The sequence below is a fragment of the Miniopterus schreibersii genome (assembly GCF_964146895.1).
Source record: "Miniopterus schreibersii genome assembly, chromosome: 11".
Taxonomy (NCBI): domain Eukaryota; kingdom Metazoa; phylum Chordata; class Mammalia; order Chiroptera; family Miniopteridae; genus Miniopterus; species Miniopterus schreibersii.
Window position 1 is genome coordinate 6,085,216 of NC_138111.1, and position 27,881 is coordinate 6,113,096.

The 27,881-nt window shown below is 50.2% G+C and overlaps 2 protein-coding genes across 10 annotated transcripts in view; one reads left to right on the plus strand and one right to left on the minus strand.

Moving 5' to 3' along the window:
* The window catches only part of ANGPTL2 (angiopoietin like 2), a 34,630-nt gene extending 16,547 nt beyond the window's left edge, over positions 1 to 18,083 (plus strand). Inside the window, exons 3-5 of the mRNA XM_081150886.1 lie at positions 11,932 to 12,125; positions 13,738 to 14,008; positions 16,295 to 18,083. Coding sequence (XP_081007012.1) covers positions 11,932 to 12,125; positions 13,738 to 14,008; positions 16,295 to 16,494 — 665 coding nt within the window. The 3' untranslated portion in view covers positions 16,495 to 18,083. The remainder of the gene's footprint in view (positions 1 to 11,931; positions 12,126 to 13,737; positions 14,009 to 16,294) is intronic.
* Positions 1 to 27,881, minus strand: part of RALGPS1 (Ral GEF with PH domain and SH3 binding motif 1) — a 247,996-nt gene that overhangs the window by 85,058 nt on the left and 135,057 nt on the right. The gene's annotated exons all lie outside the window — the stretch shown is intronic.

A 27,881-nucleotide genomic window follows, 5' to 3' on the forward strand; every position in this document is an offset into this window, starting at 1 on the left:
CCCTTTGGGCACCAAATAAAGGCTCGGCTAAATGTTGTTATAATCCTGATGTGAGGCAGGCTGACCTCAATGGATAACAAACACATCTCTTCTCGCCGAAGCATCTCTGGTTTCTGACTCAATAATGTCAGGATAATTGCTGAGCCTGAACTGAGCTGACAGGTATACAGTGTAGGAATAAAGACCTAGGTTTGCATCCACCCCTTGTTAGCTGTTTGGTCATGAGGAAGTTACTTAATTCTGAGCCTCAATTTTCTCCTCTGTAAAGTGGGGACAAGAGCATAATATCGCAGGCTTGTTGTGGAAACTCGATGCAGTCAGGCATGTGTGATATTACGTCCATGGGGCAGCCAATAATGGCAGAGCCCCTCTCTGTGCTCCGAAACCCTTAGAGGGGCATGTGAGTGCTGCAGGAACACTAGGTGGCACGGCTGAGTCTGCCTGGAGTAGAAGGGACTTCAGTGTTTATCTTCAGGGATTTGTGTAGGAGTTTACCAGGTGGACTTGGGAGTTAGGAAACACAGTTACTAGTGGGTCCTTGATGCAGATGAGTCCGTGCAAAGACCCAGGCGCATACCCTACTCCTGGCACCTGGAATGGTTCAGATCCCCTGCTGCTTCACGTTCACAGTCAGCGTGGGCTTGTGCAGCCCAAGGCTCCTGCCTGCACCCAGCCCTTCCTCTCCCACTTGGGAAAGCACACCTGCACGGCAGGGAATGGCAGGATTTTATTATGGTGAAAAATTAAATGCACTATAATGTACTTTTTTTTTTTTAAGTAAAGCCCTCCCAAATGTTGGTACCGATTGTTAGTAACAGATTCCTTATGTCCCATCTGACCACTGAGCCAGCTCCCACACCAGGCATTACCAGCTGAGAGTGAGCACCTGGCTGTGGAAGCTGAACAGACAGAACCATGGTGAGCATAGCTGGGGACTGGCCCTTCCCTTTCCTGGTGTTGGAAACTGAGAGGAAAACACATATGTGCTCTCTGGGCCAATGAGCAGAGAGCACTTATCAGGCCTGTTTGGAGAGCTAGGGGGCAGGTTCTGGTCCTGGAAAACAAAACCTCTTCTATGCTCTTGCCCAACAGATTCTTTGTGCCTGGGGACATCACTCAGCCAGAAACACCTTTGCAATTATACACCTTTGCACTCAAGCTCTGGCAGCTTCTAAGCTTTTCTTTCATTGGCAACAACCTCGGAGCCATCCACTCTTTTCCTCATTGTCTAGGCTGCTCAGCCTGCAGCACGCCCTTCCTCAAGGGACTGAGAGAGCAGTGGCCGCTTATCTGAAGTGGCACTTTCCAGCTTGTTCCCAGCCAGGCTGGCCCCTGGCCAGGCCCAGGCCCTCAGAGCCCTAGTGAGGGAGACCCCGCAGCTTCTAGCTTCCCTGGCATATCACTTGGGTTTTGTCCCGTCTCTCTCAGGTTTGGCTAAACCTGGGGGCATTTAGGTTGGGATGATGCTTGGGATAAAGCCTGGGCCAAATGGCCCTGCCAGTGGCCCTCTCTCCTCAGGGTCCTGCTGCCACTGCCCTTCCCTCCTCTCCTCCTCTCCACGCTTTCTCCTACTCGCACCCCCCCCACCTCCTCCTCCAGCTGTGTGTCTTTGGCACACACACACACAAACACGTCAATCAGGTCTACAGAAGAGGAAGGCTGCAGGGCTCACCCTCCAAGAGGCAAAGGGAAGGCCTCAGCTCTGGCCTTCTCTCAAGATGGGTCTGGGAAGCCTGGGACACCACCCCTCAGCTCAGCCCAGGCGCAGCCCTCCTGCCGCGGCACCCCTCCTAGACACTGGTCAGAAAAGAAGGCGGTGCTACCACTAGCTGCCACAGTGAGGCCTTGTCTGAAACGAATCTTTGAAAAACCAAAAGTTGTAAGCATTTCTAGCTGTTTTGTCTCTGGAGAAAGAGAACATAGCCAGCTGCTTGTTTCACAATGGAATCAGAAGGGGCCATAAAATCATAAAATATTAGAGCGTGTTAGGGGCCTCTCAGACCCCCTGGCACAGCCTTCCGGTCCCAGAACCTGTCAGTGGCAGAGACACGATTGTTCTCTGGACTTCTAACATCCAGGACAGCAATATTCAACCGGTGTGCCTCAAGAATTTTTAAAACATGCAATACCTGACTATTTTAGTGAGAGGCACTGACCTCTTTTCCCTTAGTGTCAAACAAAAAATGACAACAGCCAACTCAATAGCTGTCCAGTGTGAATGAATAGAAATTATACCTAACTTTTTCGTCAGATTGGCAGAAAATATATTTTTTGGTGTGTTGCAGGATTTTAGTAATTAGTTTATGTGTGCATGAGATGAAAAGGTTGAAATCGCTGATCTAGGATCCTGAGGTTCAGAGATTAAGTAATTTAGCCAAGATTACACAGCTACTAAGTAGCTCAGCCAAGGCTCAAGCCCAAGTCTGTCTTAACCACTCTGGGATACTGCTCATTTCCATGGAAAGGCTGGAGGGGAACTGGCATGAAAATCACTCTATAAATGCTTGACTCAGCCCCAGGTGCCAGCTGCCTGGGACCTGACCCTCTATCACTTTCATATACAAGGTTCCAACCAGCTCCTTATAAAAGAGCTCTGGGAACAACGGCTGCGGATCTGTTATTAGAACTTTGATGTTTCTAGTAACGGGAGACATGTTACTGTGAACCCACAGATACAATGTTGCCTCCTCGCTCAGGCCTAGGAGGAAACAACTGAACCAACTCTCTGTGGCCAGCTCACTAGTCACAAAGAAGGGGACTGTTGTGGTAAATTGATGGAGTAGACTGTATCGTAATCCTGCAATGCTGCCAAAGAGGGAGGGAGAGAGGGAGGGAGGGGAGAGACGAAAGAAAGAGAGAGAAAGAGAGAGAGAGAGAGAGAGAGAGGGAGGGAGGGAGGGAGGGAGGGAGGGAGGGAGGGAGGGAGGGAGGGAGGGAGAAGGAAGGAAGGAAGGAAGGAAGGAAGGAAGGAAGGAAGGAAGGAAGGAAGGAAGGAAGGAAGGAAGGAAGGAAGGAAGGAAGGGAGGAGAAAGAAGTTAGCATCACACTACAGAGTGTCTAAAACAACTGAGCTCTCCCACAGAAAACATAATATGCACCTGACTTCTGGTAAATGGACCAACTGAAGCTGTAGATAAATTTGACCTTTAATTTGTTTCAAATCTGGACAAATTCTCTAGGGTTGCATCTCAGCATTCCAACATATAGCTTAGCTAGTTCTTTCTTTAAATATGTTAACTCTAAATATATAAAAATCAGTTCTGATCTTCTCATTGAGCCACATTAGGAGGCAACCATGCTGTCTCACTAATGACACAGAAATTGGCCTGTCCCTCACAACAGACAGTCCAGGCCAGGGAGGTGTGGGCAACTTGAACAAGTGTTTTCCTAGATGGATTTATTTCCTTTAATTTTATTCTCCCCTATGAGGTGGGGAAAAAGTACATTAGGTTGTGGTTCCCTAGTACTGTGCCATGTTTTAAAATAGAGAATGAGATGTATCGCACTGTGGCTTCCATTCCTTCTGGAGGTCAAGCAACCGTCAATCCAGGTGGAAAGCTGGTCAGGTGTGCAGACCAGCTCTAGTCGCCTCGGCTTCCAAGCCTGAAGCACTGTGGGGAGCGGGAGACTCATCTGGGATCTGTGAGGATGGTGAGGGGGGACTCTAGCCACCACTGACTGGCATTTCAGGTCACAGAGGCTGAGAGAAAACCCAGCCCAGCTCTCATGCCTCCAGAGCTCGTGCTGTTTGCTGCACTCTGTTGTCTCGTTTCTGAAATGTTGTTGAACGAAGTAAGATTCCCAAATTCATTACGAACTACGTAATCCAGTGATATTTCAAAAAGCATTCTTTGCTAGCTTCTTCGTAAACAAAAGCACTCCAGTTTGAGCTGGGTCATCTGCCCTCTAGCTTTGCTTTCTCTTTTCCCCTCATGGGCCACCTTTGGGACCAGGTCACAGAGAGCCTTTGAAAGTGATGGCAAGCTCTTCCTCTATGACGTAGACATTTTCCAAGGAAAATATTTGGCTAAGTGCTCAGGCTATTTACAGCTCCAGGAGATAAACTATCAGCTTGTTACTGTTAAAAGTGGTGATCTGGCATCCCGTGGCCAGGAAATCGCAAGAGTTTGGCACTTGGCAAACTGAAAGTTATCTAGAAAATCCTGGAGCTCAGGCATCTGTGGCCAGCTCACTAGTCACACAAAGGGATTGCTGTAGTGAATTTATGCAGCAGACTGTATCATATCCCTGAGATGCTCTCCCAGGAAAAATGATAAGGAAGGCAGAACTGAGTTAGCATCCTCCTACAGGGTCTAAACAAAGTTGGGTAGGTTTGCTGAGTGCGGTGGGCAGTGTACTGCTGTGAAAGTAACAACATGTACTTCCCAGTGGCCTCTATCAGGACCAAGGAAGGACGCAGGCAGCAGAGACTGCTTACGGGGACACGAGAGACAGTCCCTCCTACACTCTCGGCAGCAGAGCTGCCACAGCTTGAGCCCCTGTGATGAATCTGGAGGCAGAGCATGAGAAATAAGCCTGATGATCCTGGCCCTGTACCCCAAGATGAGCCACTGGAGCTACAGGACCCAGAGGGCTTTTATGGCATTCTTTATTTTAATGAATAAATGATTTCCCCTTAATAGATTTTTTTGGATATAATAACTTAAGTTAAAATTACTATACATATAGAAAGTAATTTTGCTAAAAACTTTTAGTTTAAGTGACAAATATAAGTCTTCTTTATTAAATTTCTAAATGTTGAAATTAAGTGGTATGCTAGAGTGACATCCAAAAGAACAAAAAATTCATGTGTTAACTTCCCACCACACGCTGCCCACACTTCCCCAGAGCAAAGGTCTCCTTTCACACGGTTTGGTCTGCAGCCTGATTACCCCTGCTGTGGGGTCCCTGTTTCCAGATGGAATTATTATTATTGGTCCTCAAACGGAAAAGAACAGAGTGAAGATGACAAAGGGATTGCAGCTGACGGTGGTGAGAAAACGGGAGGCGGGAGAAGGTACGAGGAGCCGAGGCTGTGAGGATCAGCACGTGATCGCTCCCCTGGGAAGGCTCTTGCCCCAGAGGAGCCCGCAGTCTGGTGGGCAGACAGATCCCCAGCAACCCTAATACAGCGGGACAGCCACGGCTCAGTGCGGCAGGAAGAGCCAGGGCTCAGAAGGCAGAGCTGAGTTCCAATCCCAGAGCGTCCACTTCTTCTGCCTGAAGCCTCAGTTTCCTCACTGTTGCAGGGACTTGTGAGGATGCGATGAAAGAGCATGTGAAGGCCCTAGATACACAGTAATCGTCATTCTTACTATGTCCCAGTCGAGATAAACATGTAAGACATTATGGGAACCCCGATGAGGATAAGTAACTCTTCGGGGATTGGGGGAGAATTCCTGGAGGAGGGGATGAGAGGGCCAAGGGCCTTGCAGATGTTCTCAGAACCACTGCCAGCGACCACCAAGAGATCAGGAAGACCAGGCTCAGCGCTGGGCCCTGGTCGTCTTCATCACTGCACCCAGGCAGCCTCAGGGTGCTGCCGCCTCCCTGACCCGAGCAGCCTCAGCACCACTGACCCCTGCACCCGGGGAGCCTTGGGCTCTCTTCCCTCTAGTCCTGGGGAGCCACAGTGAGTTGCTCACCTCTGCACTCAGGGAGCCCACCGCTGCCCCTCCTTATCTAACCTTTTTTTTAAAATTGCTTTCAAGTCCTTGTTTCTCCTCCTGCCCCAGGTATTGATGGAAACCAAGGAATGGGCACAATGTTTTCCTAAGTGTTCTTTGGGAAGCAACACTGCAATGTCTGCTTATCCTGAGGTCAAACAGGCAGGAGCAGGTCCCCTGTAAGCTCTTCATGGGCCCTCTGAGTTCTTATTGGGAGGCCTCAGAGTGTATTCGATGCATGGAAATGCACCCATCTCACACATCTCCTGCAATTTTTACTGCTATAATTCTGAAAGGGTTTTAATAATTTTGCTTTGGAAATTATTTGGTCAAGAGTAACAAGTTAATTTATGGTTGGCTCTGATTTCTCGGCAAACATCAGGCATGTTCAGGAATTCTTGGGAAGTGAGAAAAATCTACCTACAAATTGTTTTCAAAGGTAATAACATTTTAATGAAGACTAAATTTAACAATTAACAGATTTGACAAGATGTCAAACTTTGCAGAAATTTAATTATATGCTTATAAATTTTGATTCTGTAGTTCTCTTTTCATATTTTAGAGATAATAGATTTTCTTAGGCCTCGAACACTTTCATAAACTCCTGAAAAGCTCGTCAGCCCCATGCCCATCGTCTGAGGGCACATGAAATAGCCTGAACAGCAGGCACAACCATTTGGACCCTTTCCCCAGTAAGACAGAAATAATGTTCATAACGTCAGCCCTGCAGGAACCTGAACTTGAGGTGCCTTTGGGAACACACCAGCTGTCCTGAGCAGTATCTATAATGGATGACTCCATCCCCTCCTGGGGTCTGCTCTCTTGCCCCGACATGGGATGCCCAGGACTCCTGCAGCTGGCTAGGCCGGAACTCGCACCTAAGCATTCCACACACCCCAGCTCTCAGATAGGTGGCTAGAAAATTCCAAATCCAGTTTCAACAACTAGTCATTTCTCCTGTTAGAGAAACATTTCAGGGAGTGGCAAGAAGACTTTTTGGAGAGAGACCATTAGTGGGAATAATTGAAAACAGCATCCAATTCTCACGCCAAAGCCGTGTGTCTTGGTGATATCAGAGAAGCCTCTCCCCGGTGCCCACATATGAACTAAAACCTCCCTACAACATCTCCCACAGGCCACGGGGGCCTACACATGGCCTCAGGTGGTCAAATCCAGAGACCGGGGCATGGTGGGTAAAAAGGCCTATCAAGCTGCTGGCCAGCCACGTGGCCTAGTCCAGCTCATGGCTGGGAAGGACTCTGCTCCTCCCACTCGCCCCAGGCACAGCCAGGGAGACGAGGCATCACTCCTGCCCACACAGGCCCAGCTGTCTACCACTTCTTAGCTGCTGGCCTCAGGGGACGCTTCCAGTCAACTTGGTCAGATATTCATGAGGCCATGTTTCCCTAGTAGGAGTTACTACACTGAAAGCTGATGCAGTTGGTGAGCCTGTTTCTCCACTGGGGCCTGGGAGGAAGCTGGGACTATGAAGCTACACGTAGGTCTGGCCTGGCTGCAGGTCCCACTCTGCTTCATCAGACAGGCCCTGCCCTGGGGACAGCATGCCCTGGATCCACCATCAGTGTGGTTCCTGGCTTCCTGGGAGGCTACATTCCTGTGTGCCTGACCCCTCTTCTGTCAAGAACCCCAGCCAGGAGAAGGGAGGGAAGCAGGGAAGGGACTTTGGTGCCCAACCTGATCACCGCCACACTTACCAAATTTGACACTGGGGTTTGGGGGCCCAAGGCCTGTATGCTTTGTGCTCCCATTGCCACCTTCCTTGTCCCTGAGGCCTCCAGACCCCACATTCTGTGTACTTTCCACACCCTGTGCCTCTCGGGAAACATGCAAACTCAGCAAGGCCATGGCGGCTGCACTTCCCTTCATGTGCACCGTCCCAGCTGCAGCTCCACCGGGACTGTAAATATGGTATTTATAGGGATGAGGTTGGGGCCCTCGCCCCACTCGGAGCCCGGGTGCTGCTGAGTTAGTGTTGGCCTGGCGCTCTGGGCACCGCTGCCCTTTCAGAAGGGGAGCCAAGGGAAACACTGCCCAGGCATTCTGCACTGTTCCAAAGGGAGAGCTCTGCCCATGCACACTGAAAATGCAGTTTCATTGACAAAAAGATTTCCACTCTTCATCTCAATGTATCTTTGTGGCCCTTTCCATTGAAGTTCTGGCTTTTAAAATATGCCTTTATGGAAAACATCTCTCAGTACATAATCTCACATTTAGTCTCAGAAATTCAAAAGCAGACAGAGTTAACTTATTTGTGTGGGGGTGGGGAGGTGGGCAGTGGACAACTTCTAAACTGTCAGCTCTCATTTATCAGAGGGAGGAATGGAAGAGAGAATTCCCACTGGCACCTGCCCTGGCTGCCTTGTGCTGGGTGCTCCTGTGTCCGTGAGACCCTCAGAAGAGGTAGGGTTCTTCCCCCGCCACACCCCGTTTACAGAATAAGAAGTTGAAGCTCGAGGACCTGTCCAAAGTCCCAATGTGAGGAGACGAGGCCAAGATTTGAGTTGAGGGCTCCTGACTCTGAGTTGGGGGTCCTATCCCCAGTCCCACACTCCCTCCATAAAGTCTTCAGGGGACACCTCACCTGGCCCTCCACAGCTACACCTATATATGTAACAGATTTCCCATCAAAGTTCGATGCTCTGACCTGGCCATCTTAATGGAGCCACACAACAACCTCACTGCCGCTGTCTTCTGCTACTTGATTGTTTGCCAATTCTTCAGTGCTAAGTATTTTTCTGACTAGTTTTCATTCATCATTTAATTTTCTGACCTTTGTCAAAGGAAAAGGGAATGTTTGAATGCAAGAGATTTGCTAGAGCTCTGCAGGGGTTCCTGAGAGAAAACTGTTTGGAAATGTGGTTATTGATGGAAGCTAATGGGTCCTGGGTATCATGGGAAATGCAGGACACAGGAGACATGGAGTTTTCTGTTCGTTTTTGTTAACGGCAGAAAATTTTAAACACTTGTACACCATTTTGTACCTACTCCATGATTTTAGAAAGCATGCCATACCTAAAAGCCTTAAAGGAAAGAATTGCCAGATTTGCCTTTAAAAAAGGAGCCCTGTCGAGCTGTTGATTGGAATGCCATCCAGTATACTGAAGGGTCGAGGTTCGACTCCTGGTCAGGACACATGCCCAGGTTGTGGGTTCGATCCCTGTTCGGAGCAGGTGTGAGAGGCAACAAATAGATGTTTCTCTCTCACATTGATGTTTCTCTCTCTTTCCCTCCCTTTCCTTTCCTCTCTCTAAAATAATTTTTTTTTAAAAATCTTTAGAAAAAAATTGAAAGGAAGGGAAAACTTATTCCACATCATAAAAGATACTAAAATAGTTGAAAAATAGGCAAAGGACACCAAAAGGTAAGCATAGAAGAAAAACAAATCACCAATAAAGGTATTTTTTAAAGGTTTAACACCTTGACAAAGAAGAAGTGTAAATTTTTATTTTTTTTTAACCTGGCTGACTAGCAAAGATTAAAAATAGTCTTAGGGACATGGAGATAGGTCAACCTGGCCTCCCTGCCCTGTAGTTCACTCTGATTGGAGAAAAAGAAGAGAGCCATAGAGCGTGGTTTCTGGGCCACCCAGACCACCTGAGTTCAGATACTGGATATGCCCCTCACCAGTTGTGTGACCTCAGGGGTGTCACCTAACATCCCCATGCTGTTGGGAGGATGGGGTGTGTAAATACATGGATAGGGCACATGGTAAATGCTCCCTATATGCTGGCCGGGAGGAGTGTTTTATTATTGCTACTCCAGCCAGAACTCTCTTACAGGGGTTTGGAGGTCCATTTACCTTCTGAAATTACAAGCAAAACTGTGTGAGTCTATGGATTTTTCTGAATAGAGGATCTAGAGCTTTTCCCAAATTCTGGGCGCCATGAGGCTGACCTGCCTCTCCCGTGACCTCCGAGGCCTCCCAACATGGCACCTTTTCCAAAGCTGCCTCCCTGCTGAGAACTCCATGGCAGTCTTGCAGCGAGGGCCTGGCTGGCTGCTGGCTTTCAGGGGGTGTTACTCTGCTGGGTCCGTGTGTCGTCCCCCCCGCGCCCCCGCACCAGCATTCACAGCAAATGGCCCCTTCTGTGCCCGAGTAGGGAAGGAGCTGGGAGGCCTCCCATGCCCACTGCAGGCTCTGCTCCAGCTGTTGGGGACAGACTCCCATTCTCTGCCTTGGACCCCGGGACTGTGGGCCGAACACAACCGAAAACTTTCTCTCCTTCGCATATGCTCCTTCTGAGGTCTGGCGGCCCTGCCCACGACGGGGGTGGGGGGTGAGGGGTGGGGGTGGGCATGGCGAAGAAGCGAGCAGCTGCTCACACCACACCCGCTGCTGGGCGGTGCACAGGCTGCTGCCCACCCCTCGCAGGGGACAGGGCTGCTGAGCAGGTACATGAGTCAGGAGCCTGTCCCTGCCTCCTGGGCTACCTGTCAGCATCCACACCAGCCTTCCTGCTTGTGCTATTCTGGGCCCTGGGGACAGAGGGGCGAGCCAGGCCCCTGCCTTCCTGCCAGGTTCCAAGGAGGCTGCTCAAACACAGCTGCAAGGGCTCAGGAAAAGCCCACCTGAGATGCATAACGAAGACCAAAAACCCAAACTTTTCCTGTTCTGCCATCACGTGTGGCCTAATCAAGCCCTACCACCAGCCAGGAAGGAACTGGAGAAGTCTCCTGTCACCAGAGCCATCCCCTCCCCCACACACAGGGAGAAGGACCAGACTCCCCGAGCACAAGTCCAGAGGAGGCTGGTGAGGGCAGCCCCACCCTGCCCCGGGCCCCTGCTGCCAGCACGTGGTCCCCAGCCTTGGACTCAGGAACCAATTGTTGAGTAAACATACAGGTTAATAGAAAGAATAATGTCTTTCTATTAAGAGAAGCTGAAGTAAAGTATGGCAATGTTATTTATTTTAAAATACGTAGCTAATAAAATAAAATACATAGTTCAATGTCTAGGCCCTGAAAACCTTCTCAAGCTTCGCAGATGAAAGAGGAAGAAGCCAGCTTATTTGGACCGTGGTGACTCAAGTTTGTCCGTGCTTGTTGATGGGACCAATGTCCAAACACAGGAAACTGCCAGGGGAGATGGGAGTAGGGACAGGGAAAGACCTGCAGTAGTTATTCGGACCCAAGAGACATCTGCTCCTGGCTCAAGCTCAGTGAAGTCACAGAAGATCACAGAATGATCTGGTCTCAGTTTCAGAAGAGAGCCATGGACTGGAGTGTGTCCTAGACACGGGGCTGCCTGCAGAACAGCAACCTCAGAACGCGTGAGCTCCAAGCACTTGGCCCTCGGTGAGCTTTCCTTGAAAACTACACAGATTGAACTGAAAGGGAACTCGGTCCCTCAAAAGAGGTTTGGAGGCCAGTGTCTGAATCCCAGCAGTATCTTGAAATCACTGGCTAAATGGCCAAATTTAGGGCACTGCTCGGGCCCCTGTGACTACACAGAAATTAAAAAACTGCAGCCGTCCATACATACATGTTTTTTCTATACATACATACCTAGGATAAAGTTTAATTTATAAATTAGACATAGTAAGAGATTAACAATAATTAAAAATAAAACAATCATAACATACTATAATAAAAGTTATATGAATGTGCTTTCTCAGCAAACCACAGATTTTTTTTCCTTTTTCACAGTTTCACAGAGAGAACATTCATTCTTATCATAGATCTTAGCAACCTCAGCATATAATTTTTTTTCTTTCCTTAACAAGTTGAGAATTTTCACTTTAAGGAAACACTTTACGGCTTCTCTTTGGCATATCTGAATTGGCAACTTCACTACTCTTGCACTTTGGGGCCATTGTTAAGTGAAATAAAGATGAGTTGAACACCGGCACTGTGATACCTCGACAGTCGATCTGATAATGGAGACAGCTACTGAGTGACTCGCAGGCGGGGAGTGTGAACAGCATGGAGAGGCTGGACGAAGGGATGATTCGCAGACCAGATGGGTCAGAGTGGGAGGGTGTGAGATTTCATCACACTACTTAGAACGGCTCACAATCTAAAACGTATGAATTGTTTATTTCGGGAATTTCCCATTTAATATTTTCAGACCATGGTTGACCGTGGGTAATTGAGACTGAGGAAAAGGAAACCATGGATGAGGGGGGCAACTGCCACAGAGGTTGTGCCTGCTTAGAGTGCAGCTGGGTGTGTGTGTGAATGTGACTCAGTGGCCTAGTGACAGGCAACAGGGAAGTCTGTGACATGTGCGTGTCTGTGCCCCCAGGCCCATGGAGAGACTGCCTGCAGGCCCTGGAGGATGGCCACGACACCAGCTCCATCTACCTGGTGAAGCCGGAGAACACCAACCGTCTCATGCAGGTGTGGTGTGACCAGCGGCACGACCCTGGGGGCTGGACCGTCATCCAGAGGCGACTGGACGGCTCTGTCAACTTCTTCAGGAACTGGGAGACGTACAAGGTGAGGACCTCAGGGCCTATCTGTGCTGCCCACAAAAAGATCCCCCTCAAGCAGGAACCAGTGAAGGAGCCACTCAGAGGCAGGTGCCTGCTGACCTGTTGGAGCCTGTGCAGCCCCAAACAGTAAACACCTGAAGCAAGAAGGACACTGACAGGGCCATTTCTGCAGACCCACCAGGGCCAGTGGCTCCTTCCCACCCGCAATTCACAACTGCTGGGAGGCAAGAGACCGGAGTCCGGACCACAAAGCCCACAGATGGGTGAGGGGGCCCCTCACTCCAGCCTGGGTGTGGGAAGCAGCTCACTCCCAGCTGGGACTTCCTTGGGGGAAGATGTGTTTACACAGCCCAGAGGGACAAGTCCCAGTTCCCAGGGAGCTGAATCTCATCCTCACAGTAGGAAGGCTGCTAGGACTCAGGGTACCTCTCCCTCCCTCCTCTAAACAAGGAGGTGCTATGGACAGCCAGAGCGGCTTGGTTTACTGGGTGCCCACCACGTGCCAGGCACCACCCGAGTGCTTCCATTTAGTACCTCATTTCATCTCATATCAGCCCTAGGAGGCACATACTGGTAATGACCCAGTTTACAGATGAAAAAGTGAAATAACTCACTCAGCTGGCAGGTGGCAGAGCAGTGACCAGAGCCTAGGCCTCTGACACCAAAGCCTACACACCCCCTTGGCCAGGACGCCTGCCTATGGCTCCGCTGTGCCCCTTCCTGTCCTGCCTGCCCTCCAACCCACCTCCTGACCTTGGCCTTCTCCTCTTTCTCCTCACGGGAGGTCCCTGAAGACACTCCCTCACCCTTTCCTCCTCCTTTCTGTATTCTCTTTCTCACAGGCAGCAGAGCACAATGGTAAAACTGGGTTCTGGGTTCAAATCCTGCCTCTCCAGCGCTCTGTGACACTGGCCTCTCTGGACTTTAGTAGTTCACACATTCTAGGGAGGACAATGATAGCATCTAGCTCTTAAGAGCTCGTAGGAGGAGTAATAAAATACTCTATGTAAAGCTCTGATAACAGTGCCAGTACAGCATTAAACACTGTTATTACTATTATTATTAATGAATCCATCTATTTTCAAGACTTCAGTGGCCACAACTCAGCTGAGGACTCCCCAAACTACATGTAAACACAATAAAAAAGCCACTGGGTTTTAGACCTAAGAGGGAGCCCAGGTGGATGTGGCACATGCTTGTCACAGCTCACCCCTGGCTGTGCTTTAGAGTTTGCATGACCCTCTCACACAGCCACTCCTGAGAAGGAAACTGAAGCTCAGAGAAGGGCAGAGACTTGTCCAAGGAGCCCTTGTTGCATGCCTGCTGTAAGCTGGGCTCTCCATTTACCGCATCCCCTATATCCCTGCACAGCTGTGTGGGGAAGGAACATAGCATCCCCCGTGTACACACAATGCCTAGCACGAAGCAGGCACTCTCTACATGGTCTTGATGATGCATGACTGAGGCTCAGGAAGATAAAGTGACTCATCAAGTCACAGCCAAGCAGATCAGTGGGGATTTGAGCCCAGGCCCCTCTGTACAGGGCTGTGCATGTGAGCCAGGCCCATCGGCCAAGGGCACTGCATATTCCTAATGCTCTCCTGCGTTTCCCCCAGCAAGGGTTTGGGAACATTGATGGCGAGTACTGGCTGGGCCTGGAGAACATTTACTGGCTGACGAACCAAGGCAACTACAAACTGCTGGTGACCATGGAGGACTGGTCTGGCCGCAAGGTCTTTGCAGAATATGCCAGCTTCCGCCTGGAACCTGAGAGCGAGTATTACAAGCTGCGGCTGGGGCGCTACCATGGCAACGCTGGAGACTCCTTCACCTGGCACAACGGCAAGCAGTTCACCACCCTGGACAGAGACCACGATGTCTACACAGGTAGGGCCAGTGGCATCAAACCCAGGTGGAGTGCAGAGAAAAGAGGTCAACCAAAGCCCTGAGAATGGGAAGATCCCAGGGCACAGCTGCCTGACCCTGTCCCTGCCCTCGAAGGTCCACTCCTCGGTCCAATCCTCCGCCCACTGCACACAGACCCCCTTTGCAAAGCTGGGTAAGAGTGGCATTTACAAAAGGTAAAGGTAAAGAGATGTACAAATCACATACTTGATGAATAGTCTGGGTGCACTCGCATCGCCTCTCTGCCTGAGGCACCAAGTGCCAGGAATGCACATTCCTGTGGACTCCGGGCCACACGCCCTGGAATACAAAGCTGGCCCCACCTGTTACCAGTCATGTGTCCTTGGGCATCTCTAGGCCTCAGTCTCCACATGTGGAAGTGAAGACCATACCTACCTTGCAGGGTGGTGAGAAAGTTAGAAGTACTTTGTCTGAGATTCAGCAGTCAGGGCTAGACCCAGTGGGCTCTATGGTTATTGCTTTAGCCCCACTGCTCATGTGGTGCTGCAAGGGCGCCAGCGAGAGAAACTAGGCAAGAGAGGTGAAGTGGTGTGTCCAAGGTCACATGCCTCACACCCAGGTCTTTACTAAGAAGTCTTTATTAGAGTTAAAAAAATAAAAAGCAAGGGAAAAAATTATAAGCGCATACTCACCCCCCTACCCTGCCCCCGTTAATGCCTCCCAAGGCCCCACACTCAATTTCTTGAGCTGAGGCCCTAGATGGCTGGCAGGTCAGCAAGGTGCAGCTCCTCCCTGAGGGGCTAACCTGCCTCCAGGCCAAGGCTGTCTGTTCTCATGGGCAAACCTGGTCCCCTCCCACCCCAGCTCCCCATTTAGTCCTGGTCCAAAGGCTACGCCCTCCCCTTTGAGGACTGTCCCAGGAACCACCTGCACTTCAGGTAAGCTCTGCTGCCTGCATACTGAGGAGGGAGGTCCTCGCTCCAGGTTCCCATGGCAGCCACGCTCAAGCAGGCCATCCTCACAACATTAGGGGACGTGTAGAGACCTCCACCGGCATACTGGTGGGAGGGAAGCAAGATGACCCTCGGAGCTGGTCAGGCCCTGGGAACATAGGGGCTGGTACAGCATTCTTGAGAGCCATCACGGGGAGCACGGAGAAGACTGTTCTATGAGCCCACCTGTCAGGCCTGGCCCACAGCACGGTCAGTAGACAGTGAGGAGGTGAGCTTCTGGTCCCCGGAGGTGCTCAGAGCAAGCTTACGAGGGGCCTCTGTGGGCAGATGGGAGGCTAGCTGTTAGCCAAGGACTCTCTGTTCTCCAAATGCAGCACTGCCACTTGGGCCTTGTAGCCTCAAGGCATGGCCCAGAGGAACCCGAGAAACATGCTGAGAAAGCTGGGCTGCTGGGGCTCTGAAGTGCAGGGGCTGAGTCTCCCCTCAGCTTTCTGCCTCAGCCAGCCTGCTCCCTCCTCACCTCGTCCCAAGGCCTCGGCCAGCCCCATCAGGCCCCAAACCCATAAATTTGCCTGGAGCAGCCCTTCTCCTGAGTGGGGCCTGCTTCCTGGGCCTGATCAGAAAACTGGGGAACCCCTCTTTTACCTAAGAGCAGCCCAAGTGGGCAGTGGCTCCTCTTCCCCCTCCCTCCTGTGAAGCGCAGTGCCCCTGCACGCACCTTGCCCACACTTTCCAAACTGCTTGTCCTTGGCAGGAAAATCCAGAATGATACAACAGTGCCAAAAGTTTCATAAAAATATCTTTCTTTTATGAAATAAAAAAAGTATATAGTTGGCTGGAATTCAGGCTGGGGAGGAATAGAGGAGAGTTTTCTCTTAAATATTTCCTTTGTCATTCTATGAAGACTTTTGATCCAACAGTTTCAACTCTTCAAAACAACAACAAAAAACCCTTTAGCCTCTCCCTCGCCCACCTCAGGTCATTTGCATTTTCTGTTCAGACCTGTGGCGTGGAGCTGTCCCTGCACTTCCTCTGCACTGAGCCCTGAGCTAAGTGCTTAAATCTGTGCCCTCACTCACTCCCGCAGCAGCCCAGTGTGGCAGGTGTGTATGCTCAGTTTACAATGAGAATCCAGTGGCTCAGTGAGGTTAAGTCACTTGCCCGAGATCATGCTGCTTATTAGAGGCCAAGCTTCAAAGACAGGTCTGAGCAGGTCTGCAGCCTGGTCCCCCTCTCAAGCATTCTTGCTCCAAAGGCACCCCAGGGAGGGTCCTGCTCAAGTCCCCAAGTAAACAGCGGACACAGGTAAAGCTGCCTCCTTCCCGAGACCTTCTCACCACCCTCTCTCCTGCAGGAAACTGCGCCCACTACCAGAAGGGAGGCTGGTGGTATAACGCCTGCGCCCACTCCAACCTCAATGGGGTCTGGTACCGTGGGGGCCATTACCGAAGCCGCTACCAGGATGGAGTCTACTGGGCTGAGTTCCGAGGAGGCTCCTACTCGCTCAAGAAAGTGGTGATGATGATCCGGCCCAATCCCAACACCTTCCACTAAGCCAGCTCCCCTCCTGACCTCTCGGGCCTTCGCCAGGAGCCTGCCCCCGCCACGCGGGCCCAGCACACAAAGCAACTCCTCCCCAGTTCACCTGGGCCAGGAGGACTGGGATGCTGGATTCCGTTTCCCCAAGTCACCGCGGCAGATGATGGAACTGACTATACAGTATTCTCTGTCCCTACCACTCTTCTTCACACCAGACAGCCCCTCGTGTTCCAGACAGGACGGGACTGCAGACCAGTCCTTCTTTAAATAAATTAAGTCCCTACAATAAAAACACAGCTGCAAAATACCTTCATAATATATGTGTATGAGCTGACCTTGTACACTTAGGTGTATACCACACATATGCATTTAGATATATGGCACGTGCAATATATCTAGATACATATACAAGTTTGCCTTATATACCTTAATACACATATATTCAATTCTCGCGTGTTGAAGCTCCTACCAACAGCATGGCTCCTGGGAGGAAAGCATTTCCTTATGTGGTGTTACTTGAGTCTAAGAGCAGATCACAGACTGCACAGCTGGTTCAGAGCTCAGTCCTGGCGTCTGTGTGCCTGAGTGCTTCCTGGAATGTCGGCAACACTGCTCTCTCACACTGGGGTTTCCAACTGAAGAGCCCTTTTGGGCACCTAACCAAATTTCAAAATCCCCTCTATCTCCATTTCTATACTCCACCCATTCTCAGGACTTCCACCATGCATCCATCCATCCGTCCATCGGCTTAATCATTCATTCAACGCCGTTCAGTGCGTGCCTTGTGTGTCACTCCTTGGCCACTCACTCTACTTCCAGGCACCTTTCTGCTCTCCTCTTCTCCATGCCTACCTTCTCCTTGCCTTTTCTGTCGCACCGTCCTCTCTTTCTAGGCACGATTCCTTTGCCTCTGAGTAGGAGACAGTCCAGGCTCCAGATTTCTGGCCAGGAAAGGGAAGACCAGGCCCAAGGCTAATAACCAGCCACATAGATATTGTATTCGCAGTTTTGTATTTTCCATTCACACTTTAGCCTACATGTCATTTTAATCATCATAGGAATAATAACCTACCTTGCCCAGGAGATAGACCATTGAAGACAAGTCATTATCTGATCATTGGGAGATCAGTGGTTACAGAACAAAGGTGCCATGCTCTCAGGCCAACTAGAGTCCACACCTCATCCCCAAACTACACCTCCTCGGAGAATGCAGGTGCCACGAAGATGAGAACTGGCCACTTCTTGTGAGTTACTAACTAGGGCTGCCGGCCCTCTTGTTTATTGCATCACAGTGAGGTGGCCTTCCAAGTCCTCTTGGCTATAAAGTGTAAGACTCAGTACTACCAGAACTATTGCCAAACAGGGGGCAAGAGATGAGTCAAGGTGAGACCCTCCCAGTGGGCAAGCGGGTCGGGGGGTGCGAGACATTGGAATATTTGGTACTGTCCATGTCTGGGTGTGTGCCTATTACCTCAGCATTCTCACAAAGTATACCATGTAGCATGTTTTGTGTATATAAAAGGGAGGGTTTTTTAATATATTCCCAGATTATCCTTGTAATGGCACAAATCTGCAATAAAAGCCATCAGTGCTATTTGGATGTATTCACACTGTGTGTCATTGTTTGTGACTGCCTTCCTGGGACCTCCTATACCAGAGCCTCTGTAAGTAAAACAAGGAAGAGATTCAGCATGAGGGACACACACCAAAGTCATTTAAATCACACACTCCCTGTTTTTGGTTTCCACTTATGCCCCAGGAGTCCCAGGACAGTAGCTCAGTCCAAGACGGTCCTCTGATGCTCCACCTCCTTATATCTGTCTTGTCCTGGACATCCTGGAGACCCCTCGCAGGCAGTGTGGTCAACACCTAATACCTTCCTCCTGGGGTGGAGTGTGTGGCACGGAAGGGTCAACAGCAAAGGAAAGCAGGGTCCAACCTTACCCATCACTGGTCTTGGGTCCAAACCCCAAAGCACAGAGCTCTGAGAAGCCATGTTGGACAAGATGGAGCCACCCTTTTTCTAAACTAGTTGGCATCTAAGCAAAAGCAGGCTGTGACACCAGCTATTTCTCCCAACCCCACGCCAATACCCAAATCTGAGTCTTAAACAATACCCTGGCTATATGGAAGGAGAGGAAGGAATAAGCCCATCAGAGATGTGGAACCCACTCTCCTTAGAGCAAAATGGGGAGGCGGAGGCACAGCTTACCAAACCAACAGCACCAAAGGAGAGAGTAAGGAGACGAGAGAGTGTACTCAAGTGCACTGGCCTTAGTGCCCAGTGAACTGCTCCCCCCACCAGCGAACACAGCCAGTCAGCACCCCTGCATCTGACTAGTGCACGTCAATAATGCTCCTCCTTGTCCATCCTGCTCAGGGGCCTTTAGGGCCTCCAATCATAGGAGTCCTACTGGTACTAAGATCTCCACCGTGAGTGCACCTGCAGGCCCAGAAGGAAGTTGGTGAAACACTGCCAAACCCCCGTGCCCCAGTTTGGGTCAAGACCTTAGTCACTGGAGGGAACCCACTTGCCGGGCTTGTGTGGGGAACGTGGCAGGAAGACAGTGATGCTGTCGAAGCCTGTGACACTGACAGGATCCCCCTCCCCCAAATCTTGCCAATTTGAGCAAGACTGAAAGAGAAACTTGAACTACAGAAAACAATGTTTATGCGTGTCTACAGTTCTCATAACCCACAGATGCTTTTGGGAGCTCAAGGGGTCTTCCATGATCTCCCACGGCCACCTCATCTGTTTCACACAGTCTTGTAAACACTCCTGGTTACCTAAGAGAAAGCCAGACAACTGGATTAAACGAAACAGGGGACATTTTAAATGTAACAAAATGTTAAACATGCACTCTTTCTGCCTCGGGTTTATCTAGACTCCTAAAGCTAGTACTCCACATTGGAGAGCAGGCACAAACCATCCCTGCAGGGCATGGCCCCAGGCTGGCTCTGCAGCGTCAGCACATTGCCCCCTGCAGCCTGTGACAGAAGTGAAGAAAAATGTCCTGGGGCCAAAATGTCAGTCATCCCCCACCACCACAGGGAGGGAGGGTGTCCCCCTCACCCCAAATCAAGTGAGGGGGACTTCAAGAGTTCAGCATGAGCATGACCATCTGACTCATGCCTCAAGTCCACAGGCCTGAGGCAGACAATGGGTGAAAAACTGACCTCACTGGGAGCAAACAGCAAGCCCACTGATGGGGGAAAGGGAGGCAAGGACACAGGTCTCTTAGGAACCAGAGGGAAGCCTGGGTGGGGGATGGGATGGGCACAGTACAGGAGGCCTAGGAGCCAACGAGGAGTTGTAACTGGACAGCTGAAGAGAGGCATTACCCCTCCAGGCAGCTGAGTCAGTGGTGCCCAGAAAGGAAACTCTGAAGCAGCAGTAGCAAAGAGGGAAGACAGAGTGGTCACAAGTTCTGGATAACTACCGAACTGGCAACTAAAGATGGCCCTGACCCCTTACTTCTCCCTCAGCCCCAGGGCCACCCACACGGTGAGGCGGGCGAGTAGGGGAAGACGCTGCCCTGTGCCCTCCCCCACCCCAGGCCTACGAGCCCAGTCTGGCTTTAGGCGTCCAGACTTCTCGTTAAGATACGGGACTATCTAGAATGACGTGATTGTTAGGATGTGACTGTTAGATCATATCCTCTGCGCACACAGGAGGCAACAACTGGCCTTTTTCGTGCCCGACAGCAGAGAGATGAAGGGGCCTGCTAAGTTTTAGCATCAATTGGGAGTAAAACTAGTCCACAGAGTAGGCTGGGAGGGACACTGGGGAAAAAATAAAGTTGGTTTCTTCTTACACCTGAGTCCAGCTCATTTAATAAGTTGGTTACGTAAGGATAAGAGGTATCTCCCTGAGTCCATGAGCAGGGATGCAGCCGGGCCTCACCAGGGCCAGGAACCAGAAACTGCCTGGAAGGCCTTCAAGAGGCAAAGCAGCAGCTTTCTCCTCTCCTTTCCCTTTCCTCTTCCTTGCCTGCAGGGTCTCTTTCTGTTTCTCACTGTGCGTCCATCTGCTTTTCCCAGCACGGAATTCCTGAGCTCACATGTCCTCCTGGTCCAAGTGCCAGCAGACTTACAAGCATCTCTCCACTCCAACGCAAACTCCGTCCAGGGGATCCGACTGGCTCCTCGGAGTGGGTGCTGCCTCAATCCTATCAACTCGGCCTCAGCACAGAGTGGATGAAATGAGCATGGCTGTTGGAGCTCAATGCTGTGGGAGAGGTAGGGGAGGTCCCAGGTTCCCAGAAAAGGAGGGATCATGGGCTGGGTCTATATCCAAAAGTGTCTAGACTATACTCCAACTCTTGTTGGTCCCCACTCTCTTCAGGGACCGTGTACTGCCAGCGAGATGAATTCTGTCCCACTACTGGTTAGACTGTGTCCTATTCCCCAGCCTCCACTGCTGATCCCAGCCCTACCCCAGAAAACATATCCAACCGTTCTAGGCCCAGCTGGGTCACTAAGCATGACACCTGTCTGTGCCCTGACAGGGCTCTTCCTGCCCTTGCTGTGGATTAGTCTCTGTGGGTTAGTCTCAGGTCCCCACTGTGGGGGTCTTCTTGGCAGCGTTTTGCTCTGGAGAACACTCATACCATCTACCATCTGTGGGGCACCACGTGTGTCTCTTTAAACTCTTACAACAGCCCTATGAGGTGGATTCTACATTTTTCCTCCTTTTCACAACAGAAATTGAGGCTCAGAGATGTAAGTAACTTGCCCAAGGGCATGCCGCCTAGGATGCTCGGGATTTGGGTTCCTCTGTCACCCATTATCACCCCCTAGTATGTCTAAGAATCTTGGCGACACAAAGCCTCCTGCCCACAGGAGTGGGTGTGAGGCAGCCGGCCAGCCTGGCTGTGTAGAAGCAGCTGGATGGATGGTGGGTCCCCAGATGTCAGAAAGCCAGTTCAGGGCTATTTGCCCAATTTATTTCAGAGCAACAGGCAGGGCACAGGATAATAGAAAGCAATGACAGAGAGTATTCCACAGCTTCTTGGGGTTTCCAACCCTTTGCCAGGGCTAAAGCTGTTGGGCCCTGCTGCTCTCCCTTCATCTTGTAGGAGAAGAGAGCCACTTGTTCTACAACCTACAGCCCCAGCCCTGCCTTTAGGCATTGATAGTGTCCCACTGGCTGTAGCATTGTGCACCAGTTCTACCTGGTACAGTCCTGGTCCACATGCTTTGCTAACTGGGTCCCTGATGTGGTGGCTCATCTCCCATCTCCATGCTTTCAGGCCTGGGCTTGCTGACCTCTCAGGTCCCAGAGTCAGACCTGAGCCATCCCCAGCCTGGTAGTCGCCACTTAGTGTGGACACAGTACCTTAGTACCATTGCCAAGACATTCAAGTGTCCTGTCTCTCCTGACTTGGGCATCCTGGGGCAGCTCAGCCCACACATGGGAACCCAGACAGAGGTAATCCCACCCATCTGTGCAGCCTTCCCAAAACACTTCCACAAGCAGCACCTCCAGGGTGGGCGGGCCATCTGGCTGTCCCATCCCCGCTCGTCAATGGTCATGCTACATCTGGCTCCATGGGCTGGTCAAGGGGTGCTCCCTTTGCCCCTCCTTCAGCACAGGAACCCTCTGAGGGACAGCTCATGATAGAATAAGAGAGCTCCCTAGACAAGGGGGGGCAGGCCACATTTGCCCTGACCCTTAGCAGAGCTGGGAGTGGCCCAGAGCCTGGAGGGGTAGCTAATGCAGAGGGGAGGGAATTAGAATTTCCTTCTGGGGCTCTGTGATGACACAGGCCAACGCCCTAGTCATTTCAAATTGGGGGGAAAATTAGGAGAAGCATGCAGCCTCCTGGAGCCCAGAATGCTGAGGAAGCCCCAGGCAAGTGTGCCCGGGGAATGGATTTCTGTCAGCCTCCTCTCAGCACAAACCAACAGCCAGGCAGCCTTTCCTCACTGATGGGCGCAAAGCAGGGCTGTGCCGGGACACAGGAAGGGGGATTAAGGACAGATATTCAGGACACAGAAGCAAGAGCAAGGGCGGCTAAGCAGCTGGGTGGGAGGCCTGAAGGCCTGGCTGCCTAACCCTGGGCCCAGGACAGCCCAGGGAACATGTGTTTGAAGTAAAAAAGCAGCTTCTCTTCCAAGAGCACAAAGAATTGGTGGGGAGAGAAATGTGTTTTAAAACAAGATGCTCTCTTTCACCTATCACTTTATTATTGTTTGTTTGGAGAGAGAGGTGAGGGTAGACATCAATTTGCTGTTCCATTTATTTATACATTCATTGATTGTTTCTTGTATGTGCCCTGACCAGGGATGGAACCCGCAACTGTGGCATATTGGGAAGACGCTCTAACTGACTGGGCCAGGGCTTGCCTATCATCTTATCATAAATGAAAATGGCTGGTAACATCTCAAGCTGGTGAGAGTACAGAACAAGGCTTGCTCACAGTTTTGCTGGAAACGTCTCTGCAACCCTCCCAAGGGCACTCCAGCGGGAGCTGTCAGAACAACATGTGATGTGTCTCTGTCCCAGCAATTCTACTCCTGGCCCCCAGTGTGTCAGAAATACTCTGGCAGGCGAGTAAAGATACATGTACAAGGATGCTCCCCACTGCACAACCAGTCAGAGGGAGAAAGCAGAAGCAACCTAACCCTTTATCAGCTGGGGCACGGCTAAAGGAATGAGTGCGCATCCAGGCACCACCCGACAAGTCACCTGGGGGTGCCCGGAGCTATTAGCAAGAGTGTAGTTCTCTTTTTGCTGCCACTGAGCGTCGATGACACAGTGAGTGGGACGAAAAGATGCAGAACATTCCGCATAAAACGCCCGTCCCCCTTTTGGTTAAAAAGCACAGTATTATTCTCACACCCCTGCGCACATATATTTGTATATATGGATTAAGAGGTCTGGAAAAATGCACGCCAACTGTTAACAGTGGTGGCCTCTGAGGAGCAGGAAAGCAAGAAGGGGATTTTTGCTTTTTACTTTATAGACTTTTTTCGTGTGAATGAGTTTTACAACAAGCATGTTACTTCTCTAATTTAATAAGCTTTTAAGAGAATGAGTGGGCACTGAATCCACTCCTGAGCACAGCCTTTCCCAGCAGCCTGGTTTCCCTTAAGCAGGCGTTCCCGGGGCCTCGGAAGGTCTGGACACACCGCATCCAAAGGACAACATACACATAGCTAGGGAACTGCAGCCTTTCTGGGGTAACTCTCACGCCCTTCTCAGGCACCTTTCTTCCTTAGAGAGGTGCAAGAATCCATCGGCTCTCAAAGGACAACCACACCTTCTGTCCTACAGGATTTGTACCCCTCAAAATTAGCACATCAGAGGAACCTAGCCCTTCCTACTGCCCTAATGGTCAAGCTTACAGTCTTTTATGCATTAAGTTTTACAGCTGATTTTGACCCAATGCCAATGGGGCAACAGAGTAATAAATGTGGGGTAGTGATAAAGATTGTGCAATGAACTAGTTATCCAACACTGTGTGACAGGTTACCCTCAAGTTGAGCAGCTTACAATAGACACGGATTATCTTGTAGTTTCTGCGGGTCAGGAACCTGCATGTATCTTAGCTAGATATCTCTGGCTCGGAGTGTCTCAAGCGATGAGGTGGAGCTGTTGGCTGGGGCCACTGTCTTACCCAAAGGCTCCACTTAGGTAGAGTCCGCTTCTAAGCTCGCTCACAGGGTGGCTGGCAGGTCTCAATCCCTGGCACATAGGCCTCTTCACAGGACTGCCAAGTGCTTGGCAGCTGGATTCCCCCAGGTTGTGTGATCCAAGAGAAAGTAAGAGAGAGTAGTCTTTTTATAACCCAATCTCAGAAGTGACATCCCATTACTTCTGTCATTCAGTTTACTGGAAGCCAGTCAATATGTTCTGCCCACGCTCAAGGGAAAGGGGTTACACAAGGAATGGATATCAGGGGGCAGGGACCCTAGCGGGCCATCTTACAAGCTATCTACCACACAATGTCTTTCAGATTTTTCAGGGCACTGTCTTAACTCTCCCTCTCCAAAGCAGTGCAAGGAGACGTCCCAATGGCCCCGGTTGGTCCTAATGATGGAGAGATGCGCAAGTCCTTCCTCCACCCCAACCCTTTCTTCTTTAGGGCTGGCAGACCCTGGGAGGGCTCTTGCACTCCCATCTCGAGCCTCTGTTCTACACAGGAGAGTCCTGGAGGCATTCCTCTTCTCGCCCACTCTCTTGGTTTCCTCAGAGGGGAAAGACCTGTTGGAGGGAGCATCTGGCATAGCTGAAGGTTAGTGGTTAGGCACTGGGGTCAGACCTGGGTTTGAGCACAAGTCTTGTTTAGCTTCAGTAGCTGTGAAATAAATTAAAAAACAGTGCCTCCCTCAGAGGAAGGAGTGTTGGGAGGATTAAACGAGATAATGAGAGTATGGTGCTCAGCTTTCACATCGTAAAAAAATAAACATGAGTTGTTACATTATTATTGTGAGCATTTAATTAGAAGCCCAGAGACTAAAGGTCAGAGAGAGTAGTCATCCTGATGAGTATACAGATTCCTTCTAGGAAAACACACCTTCTCTTGCACAAAATGAGCTTATATACTCACCTCCTTTTGAGGGGTCAAAATTTCCTGACCCAGAGAAAAGCTGACTGCAAGTCCTCCCTGTGCCCCAGAACAGACAAGTGTGACAAGGTACTCACCTCTAGGCAGCAAAGTGTGCAGGAAACAAACCCCTCCCCACCGTGTTTTCCTCCCACAGTTTCTCTCCATGGAGACAGATAGTAAACAAAGGATGCATAAGTTAAGGCTGGGTGGGACCCCATCCAGAGCATGAGATCTTCAGTTAAACTTGGTATCCACTTGGCATATGACTTTGGGTAAGTCATAAGTCAAATTGTGGTTTTTCTTTCGCTCATAAAATGGGGATTTTAGTAACATCCATTGGCTTTTTGTGAAAACTGAGTAAGACTATGAAGTCCCAGTCTCAGAAGCCAGACTGAGAAATGTAAATTTTAAGGTAACAAATCCTGAGATTGCAAAAGTAAATGCAAAACTGCCTTCTGGAAGGGAGAAATGTGAGATAATACACCACTGACCACTCTGCAGAATAATGGGAAGGTTTTCTTCACTTGGGGTGCAGGGTGTGTCTTTGTGATGATTCTGTTGATTGAGAAGCATGTTTGAGATGAGTCAGAGGGCAGTTCTTCCCTGTTTGCTGGGCCCCAGAGAGGGAGGATGCCTCATTTCAGAGAAGGGGAAACTTGATCAAAGGTTCTCCTGGGCCAGGGGAAGAGGGCAACAGGTCGGCCCCTGCAGCATGTGGCCACCGGGCAAGAGGAGAAAGGGCATGGCCCATGGACTCCAGAGCAGGCACTCCGGAATGCAGGTTCAGCTTGTCTCTGTGGCACTGACACCTCCTTATCCATCCCCGAGCTGTGCTTCCCCAGCTAAAGAAGGAAGAACACTGGAGAGAGTGGTCAGGAAAGGCAGGGGATGACTGGAGGGAGGGACCAGAGGTTTGGGGCCAGGCAGCCAGCTGAGGAATCATGCAGCAACCAGGATGGATTTATGGAACAAATGAGTATTCCCTGAGGATCTTTGGAAACATGTGGAGTGGGGAACTGGGGGGGGAAGGGGGGTGCTGGATTTACCGCATGTGGAATGGAATTTCTTCAGTTGGGCATTAAAGGAAAGGATTACCCTTAATGCTGAAAAACTTGGGGACAGCTGGATAATACTGGTAACCTTGACTTGGGAGACACTAGACTTGGTGCTGGGGTATTGGTGGCCCCCATCAAAGGGGGAAGCAAGCGGACGTGCTGGCGGCATCCGCGGGCTCAATCCCTCCTGTCTCTGGAGGAGATCAGGAGCACCTGTGCTTGCCTTTTATCTCTGATTTCAGGGGGCCCGCTCAAATGCACAAGCTGATTCTCAAAGCCAAGTACAGGGAAACGCCAGGTGTCTCTGTCAGGTATCAGGGACCTGCTCACTGACAGCTGTTTTGTCTTTCCAAGGCTTTGCTCTAAAAAAATGACCTGTTTGTAAAGGGCTTTCCCTCCCCCCAGCCTTTTCTGAAATACAGTGATACATCACTGGCTTCTGTATGATCCCCCACCTGGCCTTTCCCCCTCCAGCGTGACCTCCTCAAAGCCATTCACACCCTGCAGGCACAGTGACTCCTGTTTAAATGCAGATCCAATCCCGTCATGCCCTTGCTCTGTGCTCCCAACTGCTCTTGGGGGGGGTCAGAGCCCGAGCTCCCCACTCTAAGTGTCTAGGCCCCAGGCGATCTCACCCCTCCCTTTCACTCCAGCTGCTCCTCATGACACTCCCCCTCATTCTCTACTCTCCAGCCAGTTTTTCCAACAAACATGTTTTTCCCCACTTGAGGGCTCTTGCACAAGCTGCTGACTTTGTCTGGCATGTTCACCTCCCACCCTTCACCCCGTTTATTCATCCTTTAGAGTTTCCCTCCAGAAAGCCCTCTCTGGTCCCCGAGGCTGGGTCGGGTGCCCCTTTATTTCACTCCTTTGCCTTTCCCTTCACAGTGCTCAGCTCACTTTTGGTTTCGTGTTCACTGCCTATGATCAGATCTGGACTGTGAGCTCCACCAGAGCAAACATGGTGCGTGGGGAGCCCATCACCTGACAGATGTGCCCACTGATCATCTGAGGGCCAGGGTGGAGACAGCCCCCACCTTGCAGAGGGCCTGAGTAAGAGCCCCGCAACTCACCCTGCTGTTCCGAGGGCTTAGGGCATCAGTATAAACACTTCTTTGCGATCAATGACCACTTCTCTTTTAAAGTCCTTTTAGAAATTCAACAGTACAGTTCTGTTTATTTTATACTCAGAAATGACTTGCCTTTATTTTAAACTTCAGAGTTCACCTTTGAAAATAAAGGCTTACTTTTTTAAAGGAAAGGTTTGCTTATTTGAAGGAATAGCTTAGGTCCTAGCTACTTACTTCACATATGAGAAGTCTGAGTAAACTTACCGAGAATACCTAAATGTTCTCTTAAGATTCAGAACTGTCAGAATGCCTAATTTTTGTTCCTTGAGAGATCACAATTTTCCACACTGCTTATACTTTTAGAATCAGCCTAAACCTTTTAAAATGCATTACATTCCTAATTTTATCTAGCTATTTCCTGGAAGGGATTATAGGTAGTGAAAACCACTCTCTAAGTCAATGAAGCTATTTAGAAACAAATGGCATAGCCATTCTTCACAGCTCTTTGCCTGCTTTTGTCATCACTTCTATCTGAACTAGGCATTTACAAGTTGCCATCAGATAAAATTAAGCCACAAATAACCCACCTGACTATTTCCCACCACTATTTTTACATTTGAAGTAATTGAAAAGAAAGTTTTTGATACAAAGAGAGTCTTATTTTTAAAATGTAGTTTTCCTCTCAGTGTTTTTTAAATTATATTTCAGGAGGAACTCAGTGT